Genomic DNA, 25,509 nt, shown 5'->3' with positions numbered 1-25,509 from the left:
TAATTTGGGAATAGATGTTTAAAATTGTTGCTTTTCAAAAAATAAAGTATTAAAACTATAAATAAAAGCTACAGTCCTTAAACTGTGTCTTGAGCTCAGTGAATTGGGAATATTGTTATAAAAATGTAGCGGATCTGACCGGAAACACTTCATAGCTAACGTGTGGTTTACAGTCCCCTGTCGTAGGTCGCTCTCAAGGACAGCAGCAGGAAAAGAAGCAGTTTGACCTTTTAAGTGATCTTGGCTCGGACATATTTGCTGCTCCAGCTCCTCAGTCAACAGTTACAGCCAATTTTGCTAACTTTGCACATTTCAACAGTCATGCAGGTAAATGTTTTTCCCTAAGAGCGTTCGCCAGAGATGTCTATAAAACACCAAGAAACAACCATGTTTAAATTTAAATACCAGTAAACATATTCTGTTGAGAATGTTTGGTCACTCGACTGCTGAGGTGTAATATGTAATCGTGTGACCCTGGTGCCTTTTAATCATGAAAGAGACTGTGCTTAATGTCAGATACTGACATGACCTGTCATAGAAAAATGGGAAAGACCAACATTTTTTTTTTATCCTTTGATATGGACAATTTCAGATACTCAAAAGTGACCAGATACTATAACCTATATGTACCCATTACTCATGGCTCATCTAGTTTTATTTCTCATTTTACTCATTTCCTCCTCTCATTTTGAAGCACATTTTAGACATATTATTTTGTCATTAAATAGCTATTTTAGATATATCTATAAAAATAGGACTTTCTTTGTCAAGCATAGGCATGGTAGTATTACCGCTCCCTAAATATTAGTGATAATAATTCATTATTATTTAATTTTTTTTATTCCATTTCAAACACACAGACACACACACAGTTTATTCAAATCAGGTGTACACATGGCACTTGTAAGATACTTCTCTTAGTCTGTAGGTTTTTCCTCCATCCTTTTTTCCTCCTAATTTATTTGTTTAACAAACCAGGTTATTTGTCCCATGGAGTTGTAAGCAGTCTGATTGTCTATTGTGCCAGTGTGGTGTACTTTGTTAGGTTCTTCTCTGTGTTTACTGTCAATTGATAGAGATTTGATTGGTTGCAGGTTATTTAGAGAGGGGGCAGTGATAGTGCAGGCAAGCCTACTGAGGGTTTAAGAGGCACATAATATTGATTATCTGTGTTTGTAATGTTAGTGGTTGCCCAATGCTCTGGGATCTGTTATGCAAAATTGCGATATTCTGAATTTATCATTCCTTCATTTATCAGCAGGAGTACTTTTTAAAAAAACTTTGTCATCTTCTACAGAGATATGCATGTAGTTAGAAACGTAATTTTCTTACAGAATTTAATAGTTATTTTGCCTGGTAATAAGCATATTACAGCACCGACATACTATAAACTGCAATTAATTTTTGTCACATACTAGGAATGTCAACTTAAATTGCCTCGCCACCCAGTTACACAACTGAGTAGTAGTCTGCAGTGCAGGAGAGACTATGGAGCCCTTTGTAAAGGGGGATGTTCTCATCTCCTATTTCCACATGGAAATAGAGGTTCAAGATTATTAATATATTTATTTTCTTTAAAGGGAAGCATGAAATCTTGTGTAATGTGAAATATTCTCATTTTAAATGTTGAGAATTGATGAAAAAATTTTAAATATTGTATAGTTGAAACAAAGTTTATCTCTCAGCTGAATTCGATGGGGGTTGTTAAGTTTCCATCTTCTGGTTCCGCATTTGTCTTCCTTTCTCGTGAATACCTGTTTCTCACTGAAGAGGAAACACGGCTCTCAGCAGAATTCGGGCTCATTCACTGGTGCCCTAAATTCTAAAGTTAGTTGACTCCTTTGTACTTTTTGGAAAAGATTATTTAATGCATATCTTTACTATTTTGTCACATTCTGTTTGTGTAAAGATTGCCTAAGGTTCCGGATAGTAATTTTTGTATTATTGAATTTATTAGTTGCTTAATTTCTAAAGTTGTGTTTACCAAAGTTTCATTCTATAGCACTTAGAAATTTTAAAAGTTTCTAAAATCAGTTGTTGGAGATAATGAATATATACAGTGTCTACAAATAAAAACTGACAGAAATATTACAAAACCCTGTCTTAACCATAGTGAATAGGTGTTTGATTAATGTGTTTGGTGTTCTAGTTGGAAAATACTGGGAAAATAAAAATTCGATAAAATAGACTTGACTAACAAAATGGATTGCATTAAACTGATTTTTTCCTAATGATGTTTGACACTCATTATATGTATATTTTTCTCCCTATGATGTTCTAAATATAAGTTAAATGTAGAATATGTAGTATTATATACTATATATTCATATCTGTTTTAAGTTATAAGTGATATACTAGTTTAGGGACCCAATTCTTATTTTTACAAGGGACAGATGTATTTCATTTGTTCTCAGATGTATAATTAAATTGTTCAAAAAAATTAGAAACTTTACCTTTTGGAATGTAGCCCACTCTTAATTTGAGAACTTCCGATTCCATGTTCTCTATTTGTTTGGTTTGTAGTTGTATTATCTATATGAATATTACATATTTTGGACTTGTACACTTATTTTGTCTTTTAGTAGAATTTTCTTCTTTTTGGCCTAGTATTTCAAAGCTCTTAAATAATTTATTCTTATTCGTAAGTTGTAGAATCACAGTACTGGATTGGCAAGTAGAGACCATCTAGAGAATCTTCTCATTTTGCTAGTGAGAAACTAGTAGAGCCAGAACAATCGGGGCCTTGTCTGAGGCTATGTACAGTTACTTATGTTAGGATGGACTTCTCTGATTCTTAGCTCAGATTCCCTTGGCACTAAACTGTACTTGCCTGCTGTCGTTCTCAGCAATACTAAATGGTAACTGTGTTTAAACTTGTATTATATATATTATTTAAACTTGTATATATAGTCCAAAATGCTTTTCAGGAAATTAAAATTTTAATTTATTATTTATTATATTTCATTGCAACATAAGATTGCAGGATATCCAGAAAATACAGACTATCGTTAAGCAGTAAGCAGCCTTTTCAATTAGGTACTTCTGTATAGCGTTTGAGAGCTGGGACAAACGTGTCTAAAAAAGGTTTTCAAGAACCAAGTGTGAGCAGTGACTGGTGGGGATAGCACCCCACATTTCAGAAGTGCTAGGTGCAGGTATGCAGGAAGGGAGTGGCACAGGTAACTAGTAAAAGGGTCTGTTGTAGGTGTATTTCCTCCTCTACTGTCATGCCCTCTCGGATGTATACAAAACAGTATTGCATAAAATGCTCTAAGTTTTCCTGATTTTCTTTGAACAGTATTGTTTGCTTTGTTAATGGGAAAATATTTTGTTCAGTAATTTTTTTTTTTTGATTGTTTACAAGTAGAATACATGTATTCACTGCAAGAGCTTGGTTAACTCAGGAAAATAAGGAAATGATACCTATATGAAATCTTACAACTTTGTGTTAATTGGAATGCAGATTTTTTTATGTACATGGTATCATTTAACAAAGTGGCAGATGAAAATGTATCTGGAATTTATTAACTTGTTTATCTTACTCTGTCATAAACATCTTTATATAGGATTAGATTTTTCTTACATGAATTTTTTAGTGGTTACATTATATCCATCATATGTTCCCTCATTACGTCACTCATAGCTGGTCATTTGAGTTTTAACTTTTTTGTATGAGGGGTACTTGTAATTTTTACTAGTTCTCACTGTTTCTTACATTTTAATGTGTTCGAAGTGACAGGCTTCTAATAAAATGTGAATGTCTTTAGTTTATTTGGCAATCGTGTCCTACTTGTTAAACATTCGTGTTCTTTTTTCATTATTTTTATATGCCATGGTGTGACATAGTTGTAAACTTAAAAAAAAAACCGTAATGTAATTAAACTGTCTTTATATCAATATTCTGGATTCATCCAGCTGATGAATCACTCATTACCATTTTAAATCTGAATTTCCAGAATGTATTCTATATCCTAAATTTCCATTTGCTTTATTATAACTCACAAATTCAGTGTTCTTAATTCAGAATTTCCTTTAATGGAGTAACATTTATAGTACTATTCCTGAGGTTAAAGGGTATTGTGTACAAATTTATCATTATATAAAGTGTTTTGGAAATTTTGGGATAAATTGCTTGAAATTGAGTTAAATAAATGCTGGTAGGATTGAAAATCTGATTTCTAAATGAATTCTCCTTAAAGTGAGTTCTGAGATGTAGAAGTTTCATAAAATTCTTAAATTCATTTGTCATGTTTTTCATTTATAGTTTTCATATTCATTAACATATGTTGTTCCTTACCATTTACAGCTCAGAATTCTGCAAATGCAGATTTTGCAAACTTTGATGCATTTGGACAGTCTAGTGGTTCGAGTAATTTTGGAGGTTTCCCCACAGCAAGTCACTCTCCTTTTCAGCCCCAAACTACAGGTAGAGCTTCTCCAGCATTTGCATAAATGTTTAGTTTAAAAAATAAAGTAAAACTCTTTAGAGGTAGATTCAAAATTACTCTAAACGTAAATTCTATAATTATCTGATTTTAAAATAGTTCTATGTTACAAAGCTCTGGGGAAACCTGAAATCTTTATTTTTTCTGTGTTCATTTGTTTTTCTGAACTCTTTGGTGTGTTGCCTAATTCACAGCATCTATTCTCCTTTTCCTGCACACAAATCTTCCTTAAACTTTTTATACACAGAGGGAGTAAAGTACTAAAAGTGTTTTAGGTTCATAGAACACATTGATTCAGGCTGTAAGTACAGGAAGCTAATTGATTGCTTCCATAGAACGAAATGTATAAATAATTTTCAGGGCAACAAGCTTGAAAAAATAAATATATTTAGTCAAGAGTAGGTTATTTAACCTAACTGTAATCAAACTAATCAAACTTGGAAACAGTTTTCTGTGCAGGAATTGGTCTTTAAACATTGAATACTCTGCCATAAACTATATTGTTTTCAGACACTCATTTAACTCTTGTTTAGATCTTTGGCTGTTTACTTTTCTTTCAACTTTAACTTTGTGTACTGTCTTTAAGTCTTTTCTTTCAATTTTCTTTTTTTTTTTTTTCCTTTAAATGTCGTCATTTACATAATTTCTGGCTGTCCAGCATTTAGAATGCTTTCATCTAGCTGCAGTTTTGGTGAATTTTCTTCAGCTTTTCCTCTCCAGGCTACCAACAGTAAGTTCTGTTGTCAAGTAGGCATCGTTTGCTAATTTGTGTGTTTTGTGCTGTATTTCATGGAGTTTTCACTAGTAGAATGTTAATCATTTTTTAATAATAACCTTTCATAAATGCTCACTTTTACTCCCCTCTTCACTATTACTAAACACAATAGTATACAATAAGAGTTAGTTGATTTAATAATTCGGTTCTTAATAACGTGAAGTAATTTCATCATGCAAACTTTGAAAGCTTTAGTATGTACTTTGCTCACCAGCTACTTATAATAGATCACAATCTTTTAAATACATACATTAATTAGTTTTAATTGAAAACAACCAGAATTTTAGTTTTGAGGGAAATTTTATCAGTATGTTTTAGAATGTTTAAAAAACTAACTGATCTAACTGATAGAATTTTTTGTTGTTGTTTAAAGAGGGGTGTATCTCTCTTGTTTTTAAAATATCTATGTCTACTTTGCTATCACTTTACAATATAACTGTATATGCTGTTTCGATTGCTGAAACTAATGCATAGGCATAAAGAGCTGGTATCAAAAGTGGAGCATCCAAAGCATGGAATGAACTATCTAGCTTTAATCTTTTGGTAGTACTTTTAATAAGTATCTAGATTACAGATCAGACTTTAAATCTTAGCAAGATATATACAATAGGGACCTTTAGGGGAGTTATGCTCTTTAGAGTCAAAAATTGCTATATTTAAGTTATTTTTATATTGTATACTATAATTTTTATTTTTTGAACTATATATAATAGGGTACGATTTTACTGAGGATTCGATGGTGTTATATGTGTTAAATTATGTGGAATAATAGCTCTTCAAGTAAAATAAGTCCAAAGCTCAAAGATCAATCACCTTTTAAGAAATTCCGAATCAAAATAGTACATATTAGACTTTTTAATTTTCTACCCCAGGATTCACTTCAACCAAGTCTTTATTAGAGCTACAAAAGCTTATAGTGTAAGATACTTTTTTTGTAGAGTCTCTTTAAGGAGAATTAGTAAAAGATCGTAGTATGTAACTGCATGTTCTATAAGGTAACCAAGTCTCAAATCAGGTAGCCTGGAGTTACTCCGCTAAGAAGTATAATATTCTTTACTCCAGGGTAGATAATTACAGATAGAAACTTGTGACTCTTCATGTTGCCAGCCAGGGCCTTTGAAAATCTAGTTTCACAAACTATAAAGTCACATGTAGATGGCTAAAGTCGAATGCTGTTTGCCAGTTATTATTTTTAAGAACGTAGGATTGCTTATAGAACACTTAGGAAGAAATGATCACATAATCTGTCAGAGGATATTGGGGAAAGTCTAGAAATTTCAAATGTTCTGTTTGTTCTGTTACAGGTGGAAGTGCTGGATCAGTAAATGCTAATTTTGCTCATTTTGATAACTTCCCCAAATCCTCCAGTGCTGATTTTGGAACCTTCAATACTTCCCAGACTCATCAAACAGCATCCGCTGTTAGTAAAGTTTCAACGAATAAAGCTGGTCTACAGACTGCAGACAAATATGCGGCACTTGCTAATTTAGACAATATCTTCAGTGCCGGACAAGGTAATCAAGCTTTAAACAACCAAAAAAAAAAAAAAAAATACAAATTTGTATATTAAACAGACCTTTAAATTCGGTTGTATTAAAATCTGAGGATGCTGTGCGTTTCTTAGTTGTATAGAAATTTTGTTTAATTGTTCATAACTTTTTGGATCTGAAATGTCAGCTATAAAACCGAAGGCATAGAAGAAACTAATTCGGATACGTTCTAGTTTTAAGAGAAAATTATTGACAAACTTAATTTTATCTTAGAAAGCATGCTTTATTGTTCTAAGGCCATACTAAGTTAGGAAATCTTATTAATAAAACCAAAAGGTTATTGGGTGATTTCTATAGTATAGTCATTTTAAACTCTTTCTATTAATATCTTGATATGTGTTTTTAAAAGCTTTTTGACAGTGGATTTTTAGGCCTACTTTGGTCTTCGGGCCAATATTTTGCCTCTGAGAATGCATAGTGCAGCGGGGAACAGCAAGGGTCTGCTTTCAAGCTGGATTCTGTGTCCTGATCTCTGGGCCTGCTTTCTCACCTCCAAAATGAGGGTAGTAACTAGCATAGAACCCTGCAGTTGTAGGTATTTGGAACAGTGCCTGGCCCATACTAAGTGCTCAGTAAATATTTCGTCTTATTATTGTCTCTAATTTTCTCATGGACAGCCCTGGGAAAATGATATTAATAAATTGTTTATATCAAGGTCCAGCATTTTATGAATTTATATATTCACATGAATGAAATGCACCCACCCTAAAGATGTTACGTAGCACGTTTTGAGAATTCCTTTTTTGTGCACAGTCTACACATGTTATTGGTGTAGAGTCTTAGTTGTTGTTATAATCACAGGAGTCTATCTTTACCACAGCGGTGTATATCACAACTAATCTTGTCTGATATTTTCTAGATTCCTTATTAGGTAAGCCTCTAGAATCCTGTCCATTTATTTAGCTCCACGTCAGTTTTAAATTCACATGTGTTGCATGGCAAATGCGGGTTGATAAGTTGAAAGTATAACTTTAAATTTTGAGTGTAATTTATTTTTGTTCATTCACAGGTGGTGATCAGGGGAGTGGCTTCGGGACCACAGGTAAAGCGCCTGTTGGTTCTGTGGTTTCAGTTCCCAGTCAGCCAAGTGCATCTTCAGACAAGTATGCAGCCCTGGCAGAACTCGACAGCGTTTTCAGCTCTGCAGCCACTTCCAGTAATGCGTATACGTCCACAAGTAACGCTAGCAGGTACCTTGTCTTGGTGTTCCTGCTTCATGCTTTATCTCTTAATCTTTTTTTTCAACTCTGAATAGTAATGTTAAATAATGACTATGTGGGGACATAATTTCAGAATTATTGGATATTTTTATAAATTTGAGGAAACGGAGTTTAATTTGCTAATTAAAATACAATCCTTGAATAATTGCCATAATTTTATATTTTCATTTGATCAAAGACTTTGTTACTTTTTTTCTTGAACACCTGATGTACGCATCTCAAAATGGACAGTAATGTACAGATTTAATTGTACTCAGCAGAGAATCATTTATCAGATTATATACTTTTAAGGTACAGTTTTTAGTCATGAAGACTGAACACTGAAAGGTTCAGACATATTTTAAGAAATGTTTGCACCAGAGCCCAACACTAATTCCATCTCTTCAGTGTGTACTGGAATTTATAAATAGATGTATCTATTACTGTGTTCAAATATGTCTGGCATGAAGGAATTCTTGGCAGGGGTAAGTAGAATACATTTGAACAACATCAGCTCTTTAAAGACTTTAAAGTTTCGACATCTTCCTTTTAGTAAGGGAAACAGACCCTGAAGTACAGGTGACTCACCTGTACAGTGTTTTAACTGTCTCACTGCTTTTCATTCCTGAGGATTATCCCTTCTTCTTTCTTTTGTTATCCTAGTAGCTTTTATGTCCCTTTAGCACCTTTTCTAGAGAGAAAATCTAGGATTGTAACACTAACTGCTTGGGCTCTCAGTAATAAACTTTCCAGTATGTCAGCTGGAAAAATTAAATCCAAAGAATAAAATTAAGAGTGTTTATACATTTTTTGCTTTGTTAGTTTTATCTAATGACATACGCAATAGTGGACCATAACATGCCCTGAAGTCTGGAAACAGATACATAGAACAAATGGCTTAATAATACTACAGTGCAGTGGTCCATGCAGTGTTTGGAGTACCTGAGGCCCTTTGAAGGGATCTCTGAGGTTAAAACTATTCAGTAAATGTTTCTGAATATAGAGTTAGTAATTTTGAGCAATTATTTGTGTTTTCACTAATTGACATTTGCGTTAATGGTGTATAAACAATGGCAGATAAAGCTCTCTGGAGCCTTAGTGTGAATTAAGGCAGTTTGCACCAAATTATACAAGTAGTCATCAGATGGTCATTATTTTCTTACCACTACACATTTACTTTTACTTAGTCTTGATTCAGTTTTTTTATATAAATATTCTTGATGAAGCAGTAAAAAATATTTTATAAACTCTTGATCCTTAAACATATCTCTATTCTCTGTGTTGGACTGAGGCTTGTATCAGGGAATTCTGCAGCATGCTGAGGTGTGATGCTGTACTGAGGAAAATGAGCTTGTGTGGTTGAATCGTGGCATGAAACAGCCACTGTTTTTTGGGACCATGATGATTCAGATTTAAGTATTTGGCAGATACTTTCTAAAAAATGAAGTATTTAATTAAGTCTGTCACTTTAAGGAAAACAACTGATGATATTCACACATTGAAGCAAATTTTGGAAAGTTTATTGACATTAGCTTGACAGCTTCCCATTACTTTTCTGATGAGATGGATGGTGATATTAATGAAGGCGATTTTTTTTTTGCTTAAAGAAATGCGTTGACGTTTGGAAGATTGTCATCAAGTATTTTCCAGATGATGTAATAGCAGTAAAAAGTATTTAAAGTATGGGATAGACTAGTGCTTGTTAACTTTACTCAAGTACAAAAAAGTTCACTGATGATGGTTTCAAATTCCATGTTGCAACTAACCTTTAGGAACTATTACTGTTGGTTTCAGTTTGATATCAAAGAGATTAACAACAGTTATCGAAAAAAGCTAATATTATAATATTCCTGTTTTGTTTAATTAAGTATCAATGTGAGGCCAGTTTTTTTCCCATAAACTTGACCCTACACAATGTATTACAACAGACTCATCCTCCTGTTAGACTGGCCATTAAAATATTTGCAAAAATATCAAACAGCGTTAACTCTTCTAATTAATTTTTTTTCATTTTGGAAAATATAGCTATTATAAAAATGCTCCTTACGTTAGCATGAGTGGCTTTATTATTATTTTTAAATGAATAAAATTCAAAAACATTTTTATTTTAAAGTGTATATACACATATATTAATAGAGCATACTGAAACAAAGCCTCTTTGGGGCTCTCAGTAATTTTTCAGACTGTAAATGAAACTGAGACTTAAAGTTTGAGAACATCTGTGATACATGACATGTTCATAATTACCTATTTCCACATTTTTATGGCCGCCCTATATAGGTAGATTACCTTCGCTTTTTTAAAATAGGAACTTTTTCAATATTTGTTTTCAGCAATGTTTTTGGAACCGTGCCAGTGGGCGCCTCTGCACAGACGCAGCCTGCCCCTTCCAGCGTGCCTGCTCCATTCGGAGGTATGCGTTTCTGGGGTGTCTGCGGCGGGTACGTTCCAGGAGCCCCAGGGGATGCCTGCAGCCGTGGGAAGCACCACACGCTATGTGTACTGTGTTCTTTTTCTCCGTATACACACCTATGAGAAAGTTTAGTGTATAAAATTTGGCAATTTCACGGATAGAAGATTGGTTCTTACTGGAGATCTTAGCAACCTTAGCATACTGTTTTGTTTTGTTTTGTTTTTCCCATATGAAATTGAGAACTTTTACCTTTTCACTTAAAGGAAGCACTTTGGGCTTCTCTTTGGCATATCCGGATTGCCAGCATCATCACTGTTGCACTTAGTTTTTTTTGAACACAAGCATTCCAGTGCTGCAGCAGTCGGCGCTAACCGAGTCACATGCCTACTAAGTGACTAACAGGTGACCGTGTATACAGCATGATTCACTGCCCGAGCAGGACAGAGCGGGATTCCTTCACATTGCTTAGGATATTGTGCAATTTAGAACTTACAGATTGTTTATTTCTGGAATTTTCCATTTGGTATTTTTGGACTGCTATTGACTATTAGTAACTAAAACTGCAGAAAGCAGAACAGTGGATAAGGGGGTACACAAGTATGTGTTGATTTTTGTAAAGAACCGAAATGTATGTCCTTTTCTAGGGTTACCAGAAGAAAAGCAACAATTTACTATCAGAAAGCTCTAGTTTTCTATCTTCATATAGATATATAGATATGAACAAATACTTTAAATAATCGATAGTGTATTTTATAATTTTTTAAAGCTACGCCTTCCACAAATCCATTTGTCGCTGCTGCTGGTCCTTCTGTGGCATCTTCTACAAATCCATTTCAGACCAATGCCAGAGGAGCAACAGGTAAGAAATTAAGATTACAGAACAGTGAGCTTTGGAAAAGGTATTTATTACAGACACACACACACAAAATGTGAAGAACATTAGAAAATAAGGTTTCTTTTTTACCAAAATGAATGAGAAGTGGATGGGAGAGTTTGTCCGTAAAGACAAATACTAGCTGAAAATTTACAAAATCCTGGAATTTAACATTTGAGAAGGACCTTCGAAGTTATCTAGTGCCTACCCCTCCCCAGTAAGAGCTTTCGTGTTTCAGACAAGGAAGCCCAAGCATGGAGGTGAGACTTTCTTGAGCCACATGGCCAATTTATGACAGGGACGGGACTGGAATGCGGTAATTCTGACTTATTTGGTGGTCTGGTTTCAGAATTATTGGTTACAATTCACTCAGTCTTAATAGAAAAAAATCATGAGACATTTTTTCATCTGGTTTTGTTTCTTAAAATGAGATTGCAAGGGATGAATGGACTTCATTACACGAGGTTTTTATATACAGAAGTATTTCTACTGCACGTCTCTTAGGATGTTAACATTTAAAAAATTGTGGGAACCTGATTTAATTTGGGGTATAATATTTGACTTTTCTCTTTTGATAACTTTTTTTTTCCTTTATTCTTTTTATCTTTCCCTCTTTTTTTTTTTTTCTTTTTGGTTCATACTGTAAGCCAGCCATATCATCCTTGTATTGTACCTTTTTGATTTTTGTCTTACTATCCTGAACACCAGAGCTATTTGCGATACTGCATGGGTATGACTCAATCCCTGTTAAATTTAGAGTTGGTCAGCTCTGTTTTTGTGTACGTTTCAGTAATTTTAGTAGTAAAACCTAACTCTAGTTCTAGCGTATGTTGGTGTGAAATACTGAAAGTAAGGTGCTTGTGACGTTACCAGTAAATTTGCACCATTAGGAATTAGTAATTACCAGCAAATCTCTTTGTCATTGACAAGATTAAGAATTGTGGTATTAGGAGTTTGAATTATAACTTTCCTTTTTACGTAAATGTCTTCAGTTATAATTTGTTGGTACCTCGTATAATAGTTCAGGGGTCCCCAACTCGTGGCCTGTCAGGGACTGGGCTGCATACATAGCAGCAGGTGAGCCATGGGTGAGCGAAGCTTCATCTGTATCTGCAGCCGCTCCCCAGCGCCGGCATCGCCCTCAGCTCCATCAGGGTGGCATGGCTGTAGACGTATTTTTTTTTTTTCATGGAATAAAGGTGCTACGTAGAGATGTACTAAGATTTGTCAAATGTTTAAGTTATTTGCTAGATACTCTTGAGATGTTTGTAGCTATTATGACCCCATTTGATAAGACTAGAAACTCAAATTACACCTTGATTGGGGTTTTGTCGATCCAGCTTCTCTGAGCCTTATTGTCCTTTCTGTAGAATGTGAACAGTGTTCTCCCCCTGACAGAGTCATGAGAATCGGATGGCACAAATCGTGGTGCAGGGGCTTCGTGTTACTGCATATACTTCACAAACCTTCTCTCTTTTCCTTTCACGATTCTACTTCTGAGTTGGTTCTGTCATCAGGAATATGGGCTTTTTTTTGCTTCTTTATTTAGAATATGAAAGTCCTTTAAAGTTAAGATTTTATATAAAATAATATAAAATATACAGTGTATGTTTGGGTGTTATAAAGTAATTTTAATATTAATCTAAGCAGAATTTATTGAAAAGTAAATCTGTGTCTGCAAATTTTATTTCAGGGAACCAATTTTGAACTTTTTTTATTATAAACAATTTTTTCTATTATAAACAATTTTGAATTTATCATATTGATCACATTTATTAGGCTATTGAATTGACTAAATCAAACTAAATGTTTAAATACATATGTTTCTATTGAAGCTGAAATATGAATAATAATTTGACAAATACACTATGTTTAGGAATTTCTAGTGTTTCATAACATCAGCATTAATAATGACTCTTTAGAAGACAGTTTTTGTCACTCTCAAATGTATTACTATTGTCAAATTCCATTTGAGATAGCTTTTGAAAAGAGGGTATTGTGTAGTAGCTCTATGTGAAATTTAAGAGTTTTACTAATATGTTTCATTCTTGAAACAGTTATTTTAATCTCTTTGTTTTCTTGCATTACAAAACTTGAGGGCTCTAATTTTATGTTACGTAGAAACTTCCATTAGAAGATTAGCCAGTATGGCCTAAGATCTTTTTTATTTTAGGAGTCTATTCTATTTTGCATTTTTTTTTCCATAGCCCTCGATTGCTTAAATCGAATAACGTTAATATAGTTTTTGATTATTAGGCATTTTTCTTATGAATCTTAAATATCTCCTTTGCCACTGAATGAATAGCCTTTATTTCCTAACATTCATTTATTTTATTGAATAATTTTAAAGATTTTTTTTTCAAAGAAATAGACATACAGAAATGTAGAACCGTAAGAATCGTAGGAACAACTGCCTAGCCTCTTTGTTTTATTACATAAGTGAAAATTGATTTTTTGGCTTTGCCTCAACAGTTCAAATTACTTAGTGACTAATCTAATGTTAGTGCCCAGAACTCGTCTATAAACCAGCAGTATTTCCTTCCAGTACAGCATATTTATAATTTAGTTTTGCTTCGGTGAAACGCATAGAAATCAGCATTATGTGCTGTTCCTTTTTTATGTCTAAATACTCAGTAGGCCCATCTCATCTGTCTAGTATATTCTAGAAATGAGGCTTAATACAAAAATGGGACAGGCACAAAGGGATGAGGAAAAGGCAAGGAAGAAACCTTCAGCAGAAGGTGGCGTGGACCGCGTGGGTCGTGTTCCTAGTAGTCATGCGCCTGCCCTCCAGTCTCACGCTCAGTTACTCCCAACATTTGGATCATCTGCACTTGTAGCATCCAGTGGAAACAGTAAAGTTTAAAAAGCTAACACAACAGAAAAATTAACCTTATAGCAGTCTAGAGAAAATACTTGCAAATCATGTATCTGGTAAGGGGCTTTTCCAGGCTACAGAAAGAACTCTTAAACTTAATCATAAAAAGACAGCTCAGTTAAAAGAAGGGCAAAGGACTTGAGTAGACATTACACCAAAGAATACGTACACAGGGCCGATGGCCAACGAGCACATGAGAAGACGTGGAACATCTTGAGTCATTAGGGGGATGTAAATCAGAACCTCAAGTGGCTACTTTATACCCACTGAGGGGGCTGTAAGCAAAGAGAAATAATGGGTTGAGGAAATTAGAGACGTGATACGTAATATTGGTGGGAACGTAAAATGGTATATAACCTTTTTTGAAAATAGTTCTGTAGTTTCTCAGAAAGTTAAGCATAGAGTTACCATATGACCTAACAGTTCTACGCATAGGAACATACCCACGAGAGTGAAAACATAATATCCACACAAAAACTTGTGCATAAATGTTCATAGCGACGCTATTTATAATAGCCCCAAAGTGGAAACAGCCCAAATATCCGCCAGCTGATGAATGGATAAACTAAATGTGTTATAGCCATAGAATGGACTTTGTTTGATAATAAAAAGAAACGAAGTACTGATATCTGCTACAGCGTGGACGAACCTTGAAAACACTAGGCTGAGTGAAAGAATCCAGTCCCCAAATTCAAGATAGTGTATGATTCCATTTGCACGCTGTTTCCAGAATGGGCAAACCTGTGGAGCCTGCAAGCAGGTGGGACAGAATGCGGAGTGACAGCTGCTGGGCATGGAGTTTCTTGTAGGGGGAATGAAAATGTTCAAGAATGAGATTGTGATGATGGTTGTACAATTCTGCGAATATATTAAAATACATTGAAGTCTACCCTTTTAAGTGGACAAATTGTGTGATACGTGATTTATATCAAACTGTTTAAAAAGAGCCTTGGATTTTTTAGAGCAGCCTGAGACTAGAGCTTAGAAAGGCATTATCGTGGCAGACTAAGGTACCTACGTATATTCAGTAGAACATGCCTCCCGAGTTGTTACCAGTACTCTACAGGAAAGGGTTGTATGCCCAAATACATTTGGAAAACACTGGGATAAATAAAACTTAACCAGCATTACTAATGCAGTACTTTTCAGAGCCTTTAATATGCTCTAAGAAAGGAGATAAAGTGGCCAAACTTGTTTATCACAGAGCCCTTCTCCTTCAATGAACCTTTTGTTGAGTTCAGAACATAGTATAGAAAGCCATCTTTTCAGGTTAGTGAGAAAAATACATTCATTGAATCTTTGCTATACAGCACTTTAAAAATTCATTGTTACATTTACTCTTCATAGCATCTTTGTAAATAGGTACTATTATTTCTGTCCCTCCATGCCCCGTTTACAAATGAGGGCCCTGAGGCTTGTGGAAGTTAAGTAACTTCCTGTGTATTTAGAAAATGACAGAACCAAAACTCACAATCACACCAATATGTCAGTCTCTCTGTCTCCCTGAATTTAATCGGTTTAAGTATGCTAATTTAAAATGCACAGACATATATTTTAGAAATAGTTCCACTCCAGATGGTTAAACACAAAAGGCTCTGTTACATAACAACCTAAATTTGTTTTCTATTAATTACATTTACTTAGATGTAACCTTTCTCACCTGGGTCATGCCAGGTGGGGAGGATCTGCTCAAGATGCATTTCTTTTTTTCTCTCCTCAGCCATTATACTTTAAACTGGAGGTGCTGCTCTCCTTTCTAATGATCAACCTTGAATAACTTTCCCTTCATAGTACTTAATTAGTTCACTTGCGTTATCTTCATGCATTTCCAGTTAAGGACAGAGTTATAAATAAAACACGCCTTATTCAAGTGCTCGCTCTAAGATTTGCCTTTTTAGATGCTAACGATAGATGCTAGATTATTTTAGATGATTCTATGAATTGTGTTTTGGGTGTAACTCATCAGGCATACAAAGTCTTTTTATGGATCTAAGTTGTATCTTCACATGAAAAAAAGTGTTTATTTTTAAAAATGGACTTCATAAATGTTTCCTCATTTGGTATTATTCTAATTTCCCCTTTATTTCAAACTATAAATGTTTCACTGTCATGAATACAATTGAAATAAAACGACTGTGGATACGTTTTTATAATGTGTTATGCTACCCACCTTGTAACAGTACATTTTAATTTTAGAACTTTTTAATGAACAGATTTACTTTTATTTGACAATAATTACCATCAGTTAATTGACACTGGTCTCTTTACGGCTTCCCATAAGGCCTTTCTGGAGCAATGCATTCTCAAGTGTTTCCTCACGCTCATTTTGGTAGGTGGCCGCAACTACTGTCTAGATTTACGTGGCGGTTTGTCTACCTGCTTGTGGAAGCTTCTGCTAGTGTTCTGGATCCCTGCATGTGGAATTTTTTCCATGTTTTAAGATGGAGTGGGCATGAATGTGTGGCATCGGGATTACGTATATTTAAAGTTACATGAAAATCTGTAGTGGTTTATGTTTTAATGCTGACAAGCATTATTGCTTACCTCCATGGTCGTATTAGAATGTCAGTAGCTTTTCTGATTATTTTTCTTAAGTTTGAATTCATAGTACTTTGAGTGATAGCTGTTGAAATAGCAAACCATTTACCACATTATTCCATGGAGTTTGGTTTTGCTTAACTGTATCCAAGTTTTGCTTTTTAGTGCTTTCTTAAAGTGATCTGTCAGTCATGTCAGTGCATTGTCGTCTGTTATGAAACCCTCCTGTTTCCCTTGCAGTGTGCTTATTATTTTTTAATTCACTTGCTTCCCAGTGGCTTGTTTCCCCTTTTCTCTCCTCAGTAATAAAAAATAAAAAAGTGATTAGAAATTCGACTAATTAGGTTCATTGAGGTTCATTGTTACAAACTTTAGGATTATGTGGATTACTTTGGGCAACATTTATAACATGTTTTTTAGTTTTTTTTTTTTTTAATAAAAGATAATTCGATGTAACATTTTAAAAAAATTTTTCCCCTTTGCTTTCAAGTCAGGAGTTATGCTGGTAAATTTTAAGTCAGGAAATTCAGTGAAATATTTTCTCGATAACATCACGCTGAAAGTATTTCTCTATGTAATTATAATATTCTGTATTAAAAGCAACATTATTGGCACATTTCACTGGGCCCTTTCTCAGAACACATAGTTGGAATGTTGTCTTTAGTCTTTTCCAGCAGTAGGTAATATCCTGTTCTGCTGCTACACGTGTTTCTGTAATGCAGATCAGCCCATCAGGAATTTGTGAACGGGGAGTGATGGCAGCACAGCGCCCCTCGCGGGAGTTCACACGCGCTGTCCCCAGCCTGGGTGTGCTCCCGGCCACGGAGGAGTGGTGGCGGGCCGTGGCGGGGTGCAGTAATGAGCACAGCCCGGCGCTCTGCGCTCGCTTGCTCTGCCGCCTTTGTCTCTTCTAAGGGTGCTCATTGCAATTCCTTGTCCGTCTTTGTGCATTTTTCCCGTTTCTGTTAACTCAGCAGTCCTAACGTTCCGTAAACCCTTTATCTAATGCAATATCGATTTGCCTTCCCAAAAAGGAATGTGGGAGTCCATATATTTCCTTTGGAATTGATTTACTAGGAGCTTAAAATGCCCTTTTAATTATGTTATCTTTTTATTAAAGGATTCCCACCTACCCTCCCACCCCAATTTTTGCCTCTGGTTACAAAGCTGCATAGGTTTTGCGTGGCCTGCCTGTAACCCTCTTTCTGTTATGAGTCTTGTTATTTTTAGTGAGCTATTTTGCAGAAGTTAAAAAAATGTTTTTTCCAGAATGCACGTTACATTATAGCAGACAGTTCAGTAGATGAAATTAAATTTTCGGCTGTTCTACTCTATATAGTGAAACAAGAGTAAAAAATGTGCATTAGTATACATGTGAATTGCATGACGATGGGCTTTAAAAAGTAGGCTGCTCTTTAGACTTGAACTTTATATAATTCGAGAAATTTTCTTGTACGATTTCAGTGATAGCTTTGTTGGATTATGGTCACTGGGTTTTAAGAAAAAATTGTGTAGGTTGTTACACTGTGTAGCACTAAAACTTATTACTAACTGTCGAGTTTGGGAATTTAAACTGCCCGTAACGTACATCCGAATATTTTTCACGGTCGAGGATGTCTCTCCTGTAATGCTGAGTGTGGGAAACAGACGTGCTCTCGTGTGTCAGTGACGAGCCTCCTTCTCTCCCGCAGCGGCCACGTTCGGCACGGCGTCCATGAGCATGCCCGCGGGCTTCGGCACTCCCGCGCCCTACAGCCTTCCCACCAGCTTCAGCGGCAGCTTCCAGCAGCCCGCCTTCCCGGCCCAGGCGGCCTTCCCTCCGCAGCCAGCTTTTCCCCAGCAGCCCAATGGTAAGAGCTGGCGCTGGGCCAGCCAGCCATGCGTCCGCTTCGGGTGTCTTTTGTATGTGGCGATGTTCCGTGTTTGCACAGAAGGACTCAGGTAAAGAATGCTTGTCTGCCGAGTGTTTATCACGCGATTAGAGAAGCCTTTGGTGATCAGGGCTTCAGGAAGTTGAGTGAATTTGTATGTTTTTGCGACCAGATTGTAGATGTAGGAAAAATCAGAAACTCTAAACAGTATCCCTTTTCTCAGAATCGCCAGTGTCTTAAGAATTTCTCTATGTTCTAATACACCTCTTACTTTTCAAAGGGAACTTGATAGACCTAGAGTGTGTTTTTGTTTGTTTTGCATCAGAAAACTGTGCCATTTTGTACAAGGTGTTTTTTTGCTTTGTTTTATGTTGTAGACTAATTTTCTAAATAGGTAACTATATTATGGTTAGAATTTGTTACTTGTTTTCAGCAAGATTCACTAGAGACCCATTTTTTTGTTTGTTTAACCATTTCGTTCATTGCCAAAGTTTGAAGTCCATAGATTTGACGATTGCTCTTGAATTACAATTGCATTTTTTTCTTTTTAAGTCAGTAATTAGACAAAGATTTGGAAATAGGGTCCATGGCAGAGCCACAGTGATGAAATGTTTCCTAAAGAATGCTGCGATGTTCGCGTGGAAAGCCTTTCATGGACGTCGCAGCCTCTCTCAGTCAGCGGTTCATCTACTGATTATATTTTTTGAACATTGGCAGTTTTTGTAGCTAAGACAAATTGGAATTAACCACTTCTGGAGAGCTATATAAAAGCTCTTTTAAGACTTGCCACAGGAAGTTTTCTCTGGTGGAAAGAGCATGAGGCCTAACAGTTTAACATTGGTATTTTTTTATTGTTGCTCTGACAGCAGTTTCTCCGAAATGCATTATGAGACTTTATAAACGTCAGCTTGTTTCTCAGAGGTGTGGGTTATAATTGGTGGTTCTGTTTTAACAAGGTGCAGGTTTTGCAGCATTTGGACAAACAAAGCCAGTGGTAACCCCTTTTGGTCAAGTCGCAGCTGCCGGAGTATCTAGTAATCCTTTTATGGTAAGTGAGATGCAATTTTAAACTCTTGATTTTCAAATTAGGAAGAACAGGATGCGCTCCTCCTAGATGCTGTTTGGTATTCTGCTAATGTTATAAGACTGTACAAATTGAGGCAGCCATTATGCACATTTTTTTGGTTTTGTTTTTTAAAAAGAAACCACATTAATCAGTTGCAAATCAAAGCGCTGGCAGTAAATAAGCTATTTTATAACATGAAACCTGCCTACTTTTTTGTCAAAATAGCTTTTATGAGAGGCTGCAGATTCAGCCCGCATTGTGAAAAGGGATCTTAGAGTCAGATTTGTTTTGAATAACAAATGCTTTTATCTTTTTAAGGGCCCAGTCCTTCTTAGAATCTGTTTTGAGAATTATATGAAACAATGGATATAAAAGACACAACACAGTGCCTAACACCTAATAATTTTATTATAGTGTGTTGCTAACGATGACAGTGAATAAATTCAATCACCAATAATTAATCCTAATCTAAATATTGTTTACTTAATATCCTCATCTTTTCAACGCACACCTTCTTAATTATCGTCATTTTGTTCTCTTTCCCTGTAGAGTGGCGCACCGACAGGACAATTTCCAGCAGGAAGTTCGTCAACCAATCCTTTCTTATAGCCTTACATAGACATTTTACGGGAACGAACTTTTCGTGGTCACATTACATCTCCGCCTCTTGCACTGTTGTCTTGTTTCACTGATCTTAGCTTTAAACACAGGAGAAGTCTTTAAAAAGCCTGCATTGTGTATTAAACACCAGGTAATGTGTGCGAAACAGAGGGCTCCAGTAACAACCTTTAACCTGTGAATTGGCAGAAAAAGGTAGCGGTATCATGTATATTAAAAATTGGCTAATATTAAGTTATTGCAGATACCACATTCATTATGCTGCAGTACTGTACATATTTTTCTTAGAAACTAGCTATTTGTGCATATCAGTATTTGTAACTTTTAACACATTGTTATGTGAAAAATGTTACTGGGGAAATAGATCAGCCACTTTTAAGGTGCTGTCATATATCTTGGAATGACTGACCTAACCATAGCTACTGCAAAGTTACAGAGTCAAAATTGGAAGGTTTTATTCGTTCTTGAATTTTTCCTTTCTAAAGAGCTCTTCTATTTATACATGCCTAAATTCTTTAAAAATGTAGAAGGATACCTATCTGCATAATAAAGCTGATCATGTTTTGCTACAGTTTGCAGGTGAAAAAAATAAATATTAGAAAATATGCGATTGTTTTTGTGTTCTTGCTGCAATGCCTTTACCAAAGTGGCCTTAAATATGAGTAGTGAATCGAGAACATCTTGAATTCTTAAATTAGAATTTCAGAAGACTTCTAGCGACTAACTTTTATGTCTAAAAGAGAACATTTTATAAAAAGGCCATGTAGAAATGTATTAAAACTACTATGACTGCTATATTCAGGAATATGTCAGTGGTAAAGCATTTAAATGTAGCTTGTCAGATTCACCATAATCCTTCTAATTTCTTTGCAACTTCTTAATTTTGTGAAATTTGTATATATGAAGAATTTGCATGTATGTGTATTTACAAATTTTTAAAAGTATCTTGAATTCTCAGACTACAAAAGGCCTATTTTAAATATTGACTTTAAAAATACTGTCTTTGAATGTATTGGAAGCAGACATGCATTAACTGTGACATGATTGCACCTCAGTTTTTTTTTTCTTTGTCTGGACAAACTGATAATAGGACATTTATTGATGTTCATTTATGGGGGCAAAGAAACTGGAACCCAGTGTTACCTTAAAGTTATAGAATACTTTGTTTAAAAAGGCAATGATACTAATGTTTAGTTATATCTTTTTGTTAATATTCAAGTGAACTTGTTTAAATATTTATGTATAGTAATCCTTCATTCATCCAGAGATAATCTGGCAGTCTCATCCAAACAAAACATGACTGAGAAACTTGGAGTCGCTTTTTTTTTTCAATGCCTTTGAGCATACATACGTCACAAAGTCTATAATGATTATTTTTAATGATTATTTGATTTGCCAGCCCCATAGCATATTAGCCATTCAGGAGTGGTGGCTTGAAAGGAAGGAGATAGGAACGTCTCTGAAGAGCATATACTGTTGAAGACCATTTAGTGTAGGGTCAGCCCAGCCTAGAGGACACTACTGTATTACATCACCTTCTGATAATTCTCTATTACTAAGACTCTGTGTCATCAAGAAAAGGTGAAGTTATACATACAAGTATATGTAATACATGTTTGTAAAGTTTTATCATAATGATTAGAAAAAATTTTTAAAGCTTTGCTATTAAAAGAGGCGAACATCAGTTTCCTCAAACCTTTTATTCATGTTGAATACCTTTATCAGTGGTGACCACACGGGAGTTATACTATGTCAAAATCCGTGTAGCATTTTAGACTTGTTAAAGCACTGCTGTTCATTGCCTGCCTAGCTGAATGTGTGGTTTATCTGAACCGGTTTGATAAGCAAGAAGACTGGGGAGTCTCTGCCCCTTTTTTGCGCAGTATCCTCTTCTTTTAGAATTAAATGAGTGCCCCGAAGGTCTTGGTGTGTGTTGGTGTATACTTGAAATGTCTACATTTTTGGGGGTCTCCCTCCAGCCCCTTTTTCATGGAGGGAATACTTAAGAAATGTCTTTGAATTTTTATGTTTTAGATTGTATTGAGTCCCAATCTATTCGTATGTACAAAGTTATAATATATAATTATAGGCCATAACCCAAATAACCTACCTACTAGCCTTTCCATCTAAAAAATAAGTAAATTAAACAGTTGTTGTTAAAATAATTTTAAAGACTATTTTTTCTGGGTGAATTTCAAAGTTTGTCATTAAATGTAAATTCTTATTGACTGGAGGGGTTATAAAAGTGAAATACTTAGTTTAAGAAGTGAGCCAGCTTTAGGTGGGTTTAAATCAGCCTCTGTTAGCCTTTCACATTCAAGTTTGCTTCGGGGTTTGTGCGGACCATCAGGCATGGGACTGAAGACCTCCATGTGTCCCGGCTTACTGGTGAATCAGAGCCCTGCTGTTCTGTCTTTACTCAGAAAGGGAAATTGTCTTTTCTTTCAGAGTGGTGCACTTTGCTGATAAAGCTTAAGGTTATGTTTTATTTTCACTTTTATGAGAACAGAGATTAGGTAATCACTTTCTTAAAACGATTCCCTCTGCGAATCTGAAGAGCACATCAGCGCTGTCCCTGGGCGTCGCCCTGCTCCCAACACCCCTCTGCTGCTACCGTTCTCGCAAACGGGTAAAACGGGGAGTAACTGGCTGCTTTTGTACCACGACGCCAGCAGGTCTGAAACACGTCGGTCTCAGGACCACAGCTCTTAAAAATTGTCGACGATCCCCAAAGGACTTTTTTTTAATACAAATTGCATTGATCGGAAGTTACTACATTAGAAATTAATACTGTCGTTTAAAAACTATTTGTTTATTTAAATACAACAGTACTAAACCCATTGTGTGTTAACATGAGTACCATTTTTGATAAAAATAGGCGTTATCGAGAAACAGTCGAGAAGGACATCATCTTACATTTTGCACATCTCTGTAGCCTGGCTCAAGAGAAGCAGATCCTCATTGCGATCCTTTTTGTGTCCCGTGGACGTGGACTGGAAAACTCCCGTGTGCGCTCGTGGGATCACGAGTGAAACAGGGAGTAGTGTGAAAATAGCTTTCATTCTGGGTTTCGGGGACCCTCGAGGGTCCTCGGACCACACCTTGAAAACCACCGTGCTGTCCTTTCTTCTGGAACAACAGTGTTGGGCCACTCCCTGAACTTCTAAGAGTTTTTATTTGCTTGGTGGGAAAAATTGAAATTCCAGTTGAAATTTGCAGATGTGAACATTGTTTTCTGGATTTTTTTTTTCTATTTTTATTTAATAGTATCTCGATAATGAAATTGGTGAACATCTCCTTTTTAAAAGGATATTTATTACAAGTTCTGATTCACGGTTATTGGTGTTTATTTTTGGAACCATTTACTATTATGGAAATTGCATAAAAATTTGGGGGGACTATCAAATAGCTTTTTAAATTTTTAATAACACCTTTCTGAAGTGAAGTTTATAGTTAATAATCTTAGTGCATGTGTACGTGTGTGTGTATTTTTTTTTTTTAATGAGAAGTAGATTCCTCGAACAAAAATCACCACCCTCCAGGAAGTCAGCCTAGTGCTTTCAAAGGATGGTGTTTTTCCCCCAGTGGCTTTTCATACTTTCCCCATTTTTAAAGAGAGCACTTGGCTGTGGCTTCTCACTTAAACAAAATGTTTTGAAATTCTTTTGAAGGCATAGTGACTTTTTAAAAGGTAGTTAAGATAAGTCATCACCGCGCACTCTGGCTTTGTTGCTGTTCTTGCTGACACAACGTAAAACATTCTTTCTTGGGTTAATACTCTCATTTCCATCCCCGGGCAGGCCCTGCGCCTTGCCTCTCAGGCCCCCTTTGTCCACATCTTTGTGCCCCTGTACCTGCCTGTGCTCACAATGGCTTAGCTCATCTTCAGCCTCCACTTGCAGTCTCAGATTTAATTGGAAAATTAATTTCTAGGGAACCATTATGAAGATAATGCTTTTTTAATTTAAAGTAATGACTTCAATGTAATGTGGCATTATGGGATGTGGTTTATAAAGCCCTTTCAGTGTTATCAGAAACCTGCTAAATACTTTTCATGTATTATCTCATACAATCCTTAAAGTAGGCTCATACTTCCAACGGTGAAAGAAGCAAGGCAGAGAGACGTTTCGCTAGTGACAGAACTTTTGCTCTGGGGAGCCAACATTTTGTTGTCGAATTAAATACTGTAAGTAGATTTTAAAAAATCGTTTGAAATTCTAAGAACATTTGCATATCTTACATAATAAAACAATCATTTAATTTGGGTTCCATTTATAATTTGATGATATCGGTACAGCTTATTCTCTAGGGATTTATTTCAACTTCACAAGTAAATTAATAGGGATAATTAGCGCAGCATGCTTTAAACTAAAGAGACATCTGAATTATTCCAATGACTCATATTTTTGAAACATTCCAACTTTATTAATAAAATTGGTGCCCTCGACAGTTTCAAATTTTATTTTTTAAAATACAGCATTAAATTTTATATTAGCCTATCGGATTGAATTCATCCTTTAGTTAAATTTTCCTTTATTTTAAAACATTATAATGTTACTAGTGAAAATTTTCGCATGGTATATTTGGAGAAATGACTATATGACCAAAATGTAATTCATTCAGTGTCGTTCTGTTGGACGTTAAACGACTCTCATGAGGAAGTGGCCTGTTGCGTAGTGCTTACGGACATTCGTGGTGTGAACACCCTCACCTCGGCTCGGCCGCCTTCACCCGCCAACCTGCTATTGACCTTTGCAGTTAACAAGGGCAAGCGCAGCGGCAGGTCCCCCAGGCCCCGCAGGCGCGGGGGGGTAGCTCCGCACGCCCTCGGGACTGGTTATTCAATGATCGTGCCTCATATTTGAAGAGCCCTTTGTTTCCTAGTGTTAGTTCAGCAAGATTTGGACACTAACCCATTTCTAGGAGCTTACGGAGCACCGAGGTATTTAATCTGCAAAGACCCAAGATTGTGAACCCCAGTTTTTAAAAGTCCGGTTATTGTGCTGATGCAGCAGTTGTACGTTCATGGCACATACTCTGAATTCTGTCTGCAGTTGTGCTGTGTTTGACCAGCACAGTGTTCTAAAAACTTGGATTTTGAATAGTGTTGTGTGCTCTTAGGGTGGCCACTGGCCTACCACCCCCAACTTCCTTAGCCTCAAACCTCCAATGAATTTAAAAGCCATTGGCAAACCCTGAGTAGCCGTAGAAGGATTCTTATGCCTCCACTTTTTCCAGTTTTGGAGTCAGCCTTGTAGGGTTTGAATTCATATTTTCTAGCG

General features: G+C 35.7%; 1 protein-coding gene across 9 annotated transcripts in view; it reads left to right on the top strand.

The window, feature by feature from the left end:
* The window catches only part of AGFG1 (ArfGAP with FG repeats 1), a 61,586-nt gene extending 39,194 nt beyond the window's left edge, over nt 1-22,392 (top strand). Inside the window, exons 5-15 of one of the 9 annotated variants that reach the window (XM_016118870.2) lie at nt 174-327; nt 4,307-4,426; nt 5,104-5,175; nt 6,525-6,734; nt 7,780-7,960; nt 10,303-10,382; nt 11,149-11,241; nt 16,416-16,463; nt 18,364-18,522; nt 19,506-19,591; nt 20,159-22,392. In XM_016118870.2, coding sequence (XP_015974356.1) covers nt 174-327; nt 4,307-4,426; nt 5,104-5,175; nt 6,525-6,734; nt 7,780-7,960; nt 10,303-10,382; nt 11,149-11,241; nt 16,416-16,463; nt 18,364-18,522; nt 19,506-19,591; nt 20,159-20,218 — 1,263 coding nt within the window. In that variant the 3' untranslated portion in view covers nt 20,219-22,392. Of the gene's footprint in view, nt 1-173; nt 328-4,306; nt 4,427-5,103; nt 5,176-6,524; nt 6,735-7,779; nt 7,961-10,302; nt 10,383-11,148; nt 11,242-16,415; nt 16,464-18,363; nt 18,523-19,499; nt 19,592-20,158 lie in introns of all 9 variants that reach the window. The other 8 variants (XM_016118868.2, XM_016118871.2, XM_016118873.2 and 5 more) reach the window with 8 other exon arrangements.
* The last annotated feature ends 3,117 nt before the right edge of the window (nt 22,393-25,509 follow it).

This window comes from Rousettus aegyptiacus, unplaced genomic scaffold (genome assembly GCF_014176215.1).
Source record: "Rousettus aegyptiacus isolate mRouAeg1 unplaced genomic scaffold, mRouAeg1.p scaffold_m13_p_2, whole genome shotgun sequence".
Taxonomy (NCBI): domain Eukaryota; kingdom Metazoa; phylum Chordata; class Mammalia; order Chiroptera; family Pteropodidae; genus Rousettus; species Rousettus aegyptiacus.
This window is presented reverse-complemented; position numbering and strand designations above follow the sequence as displayed.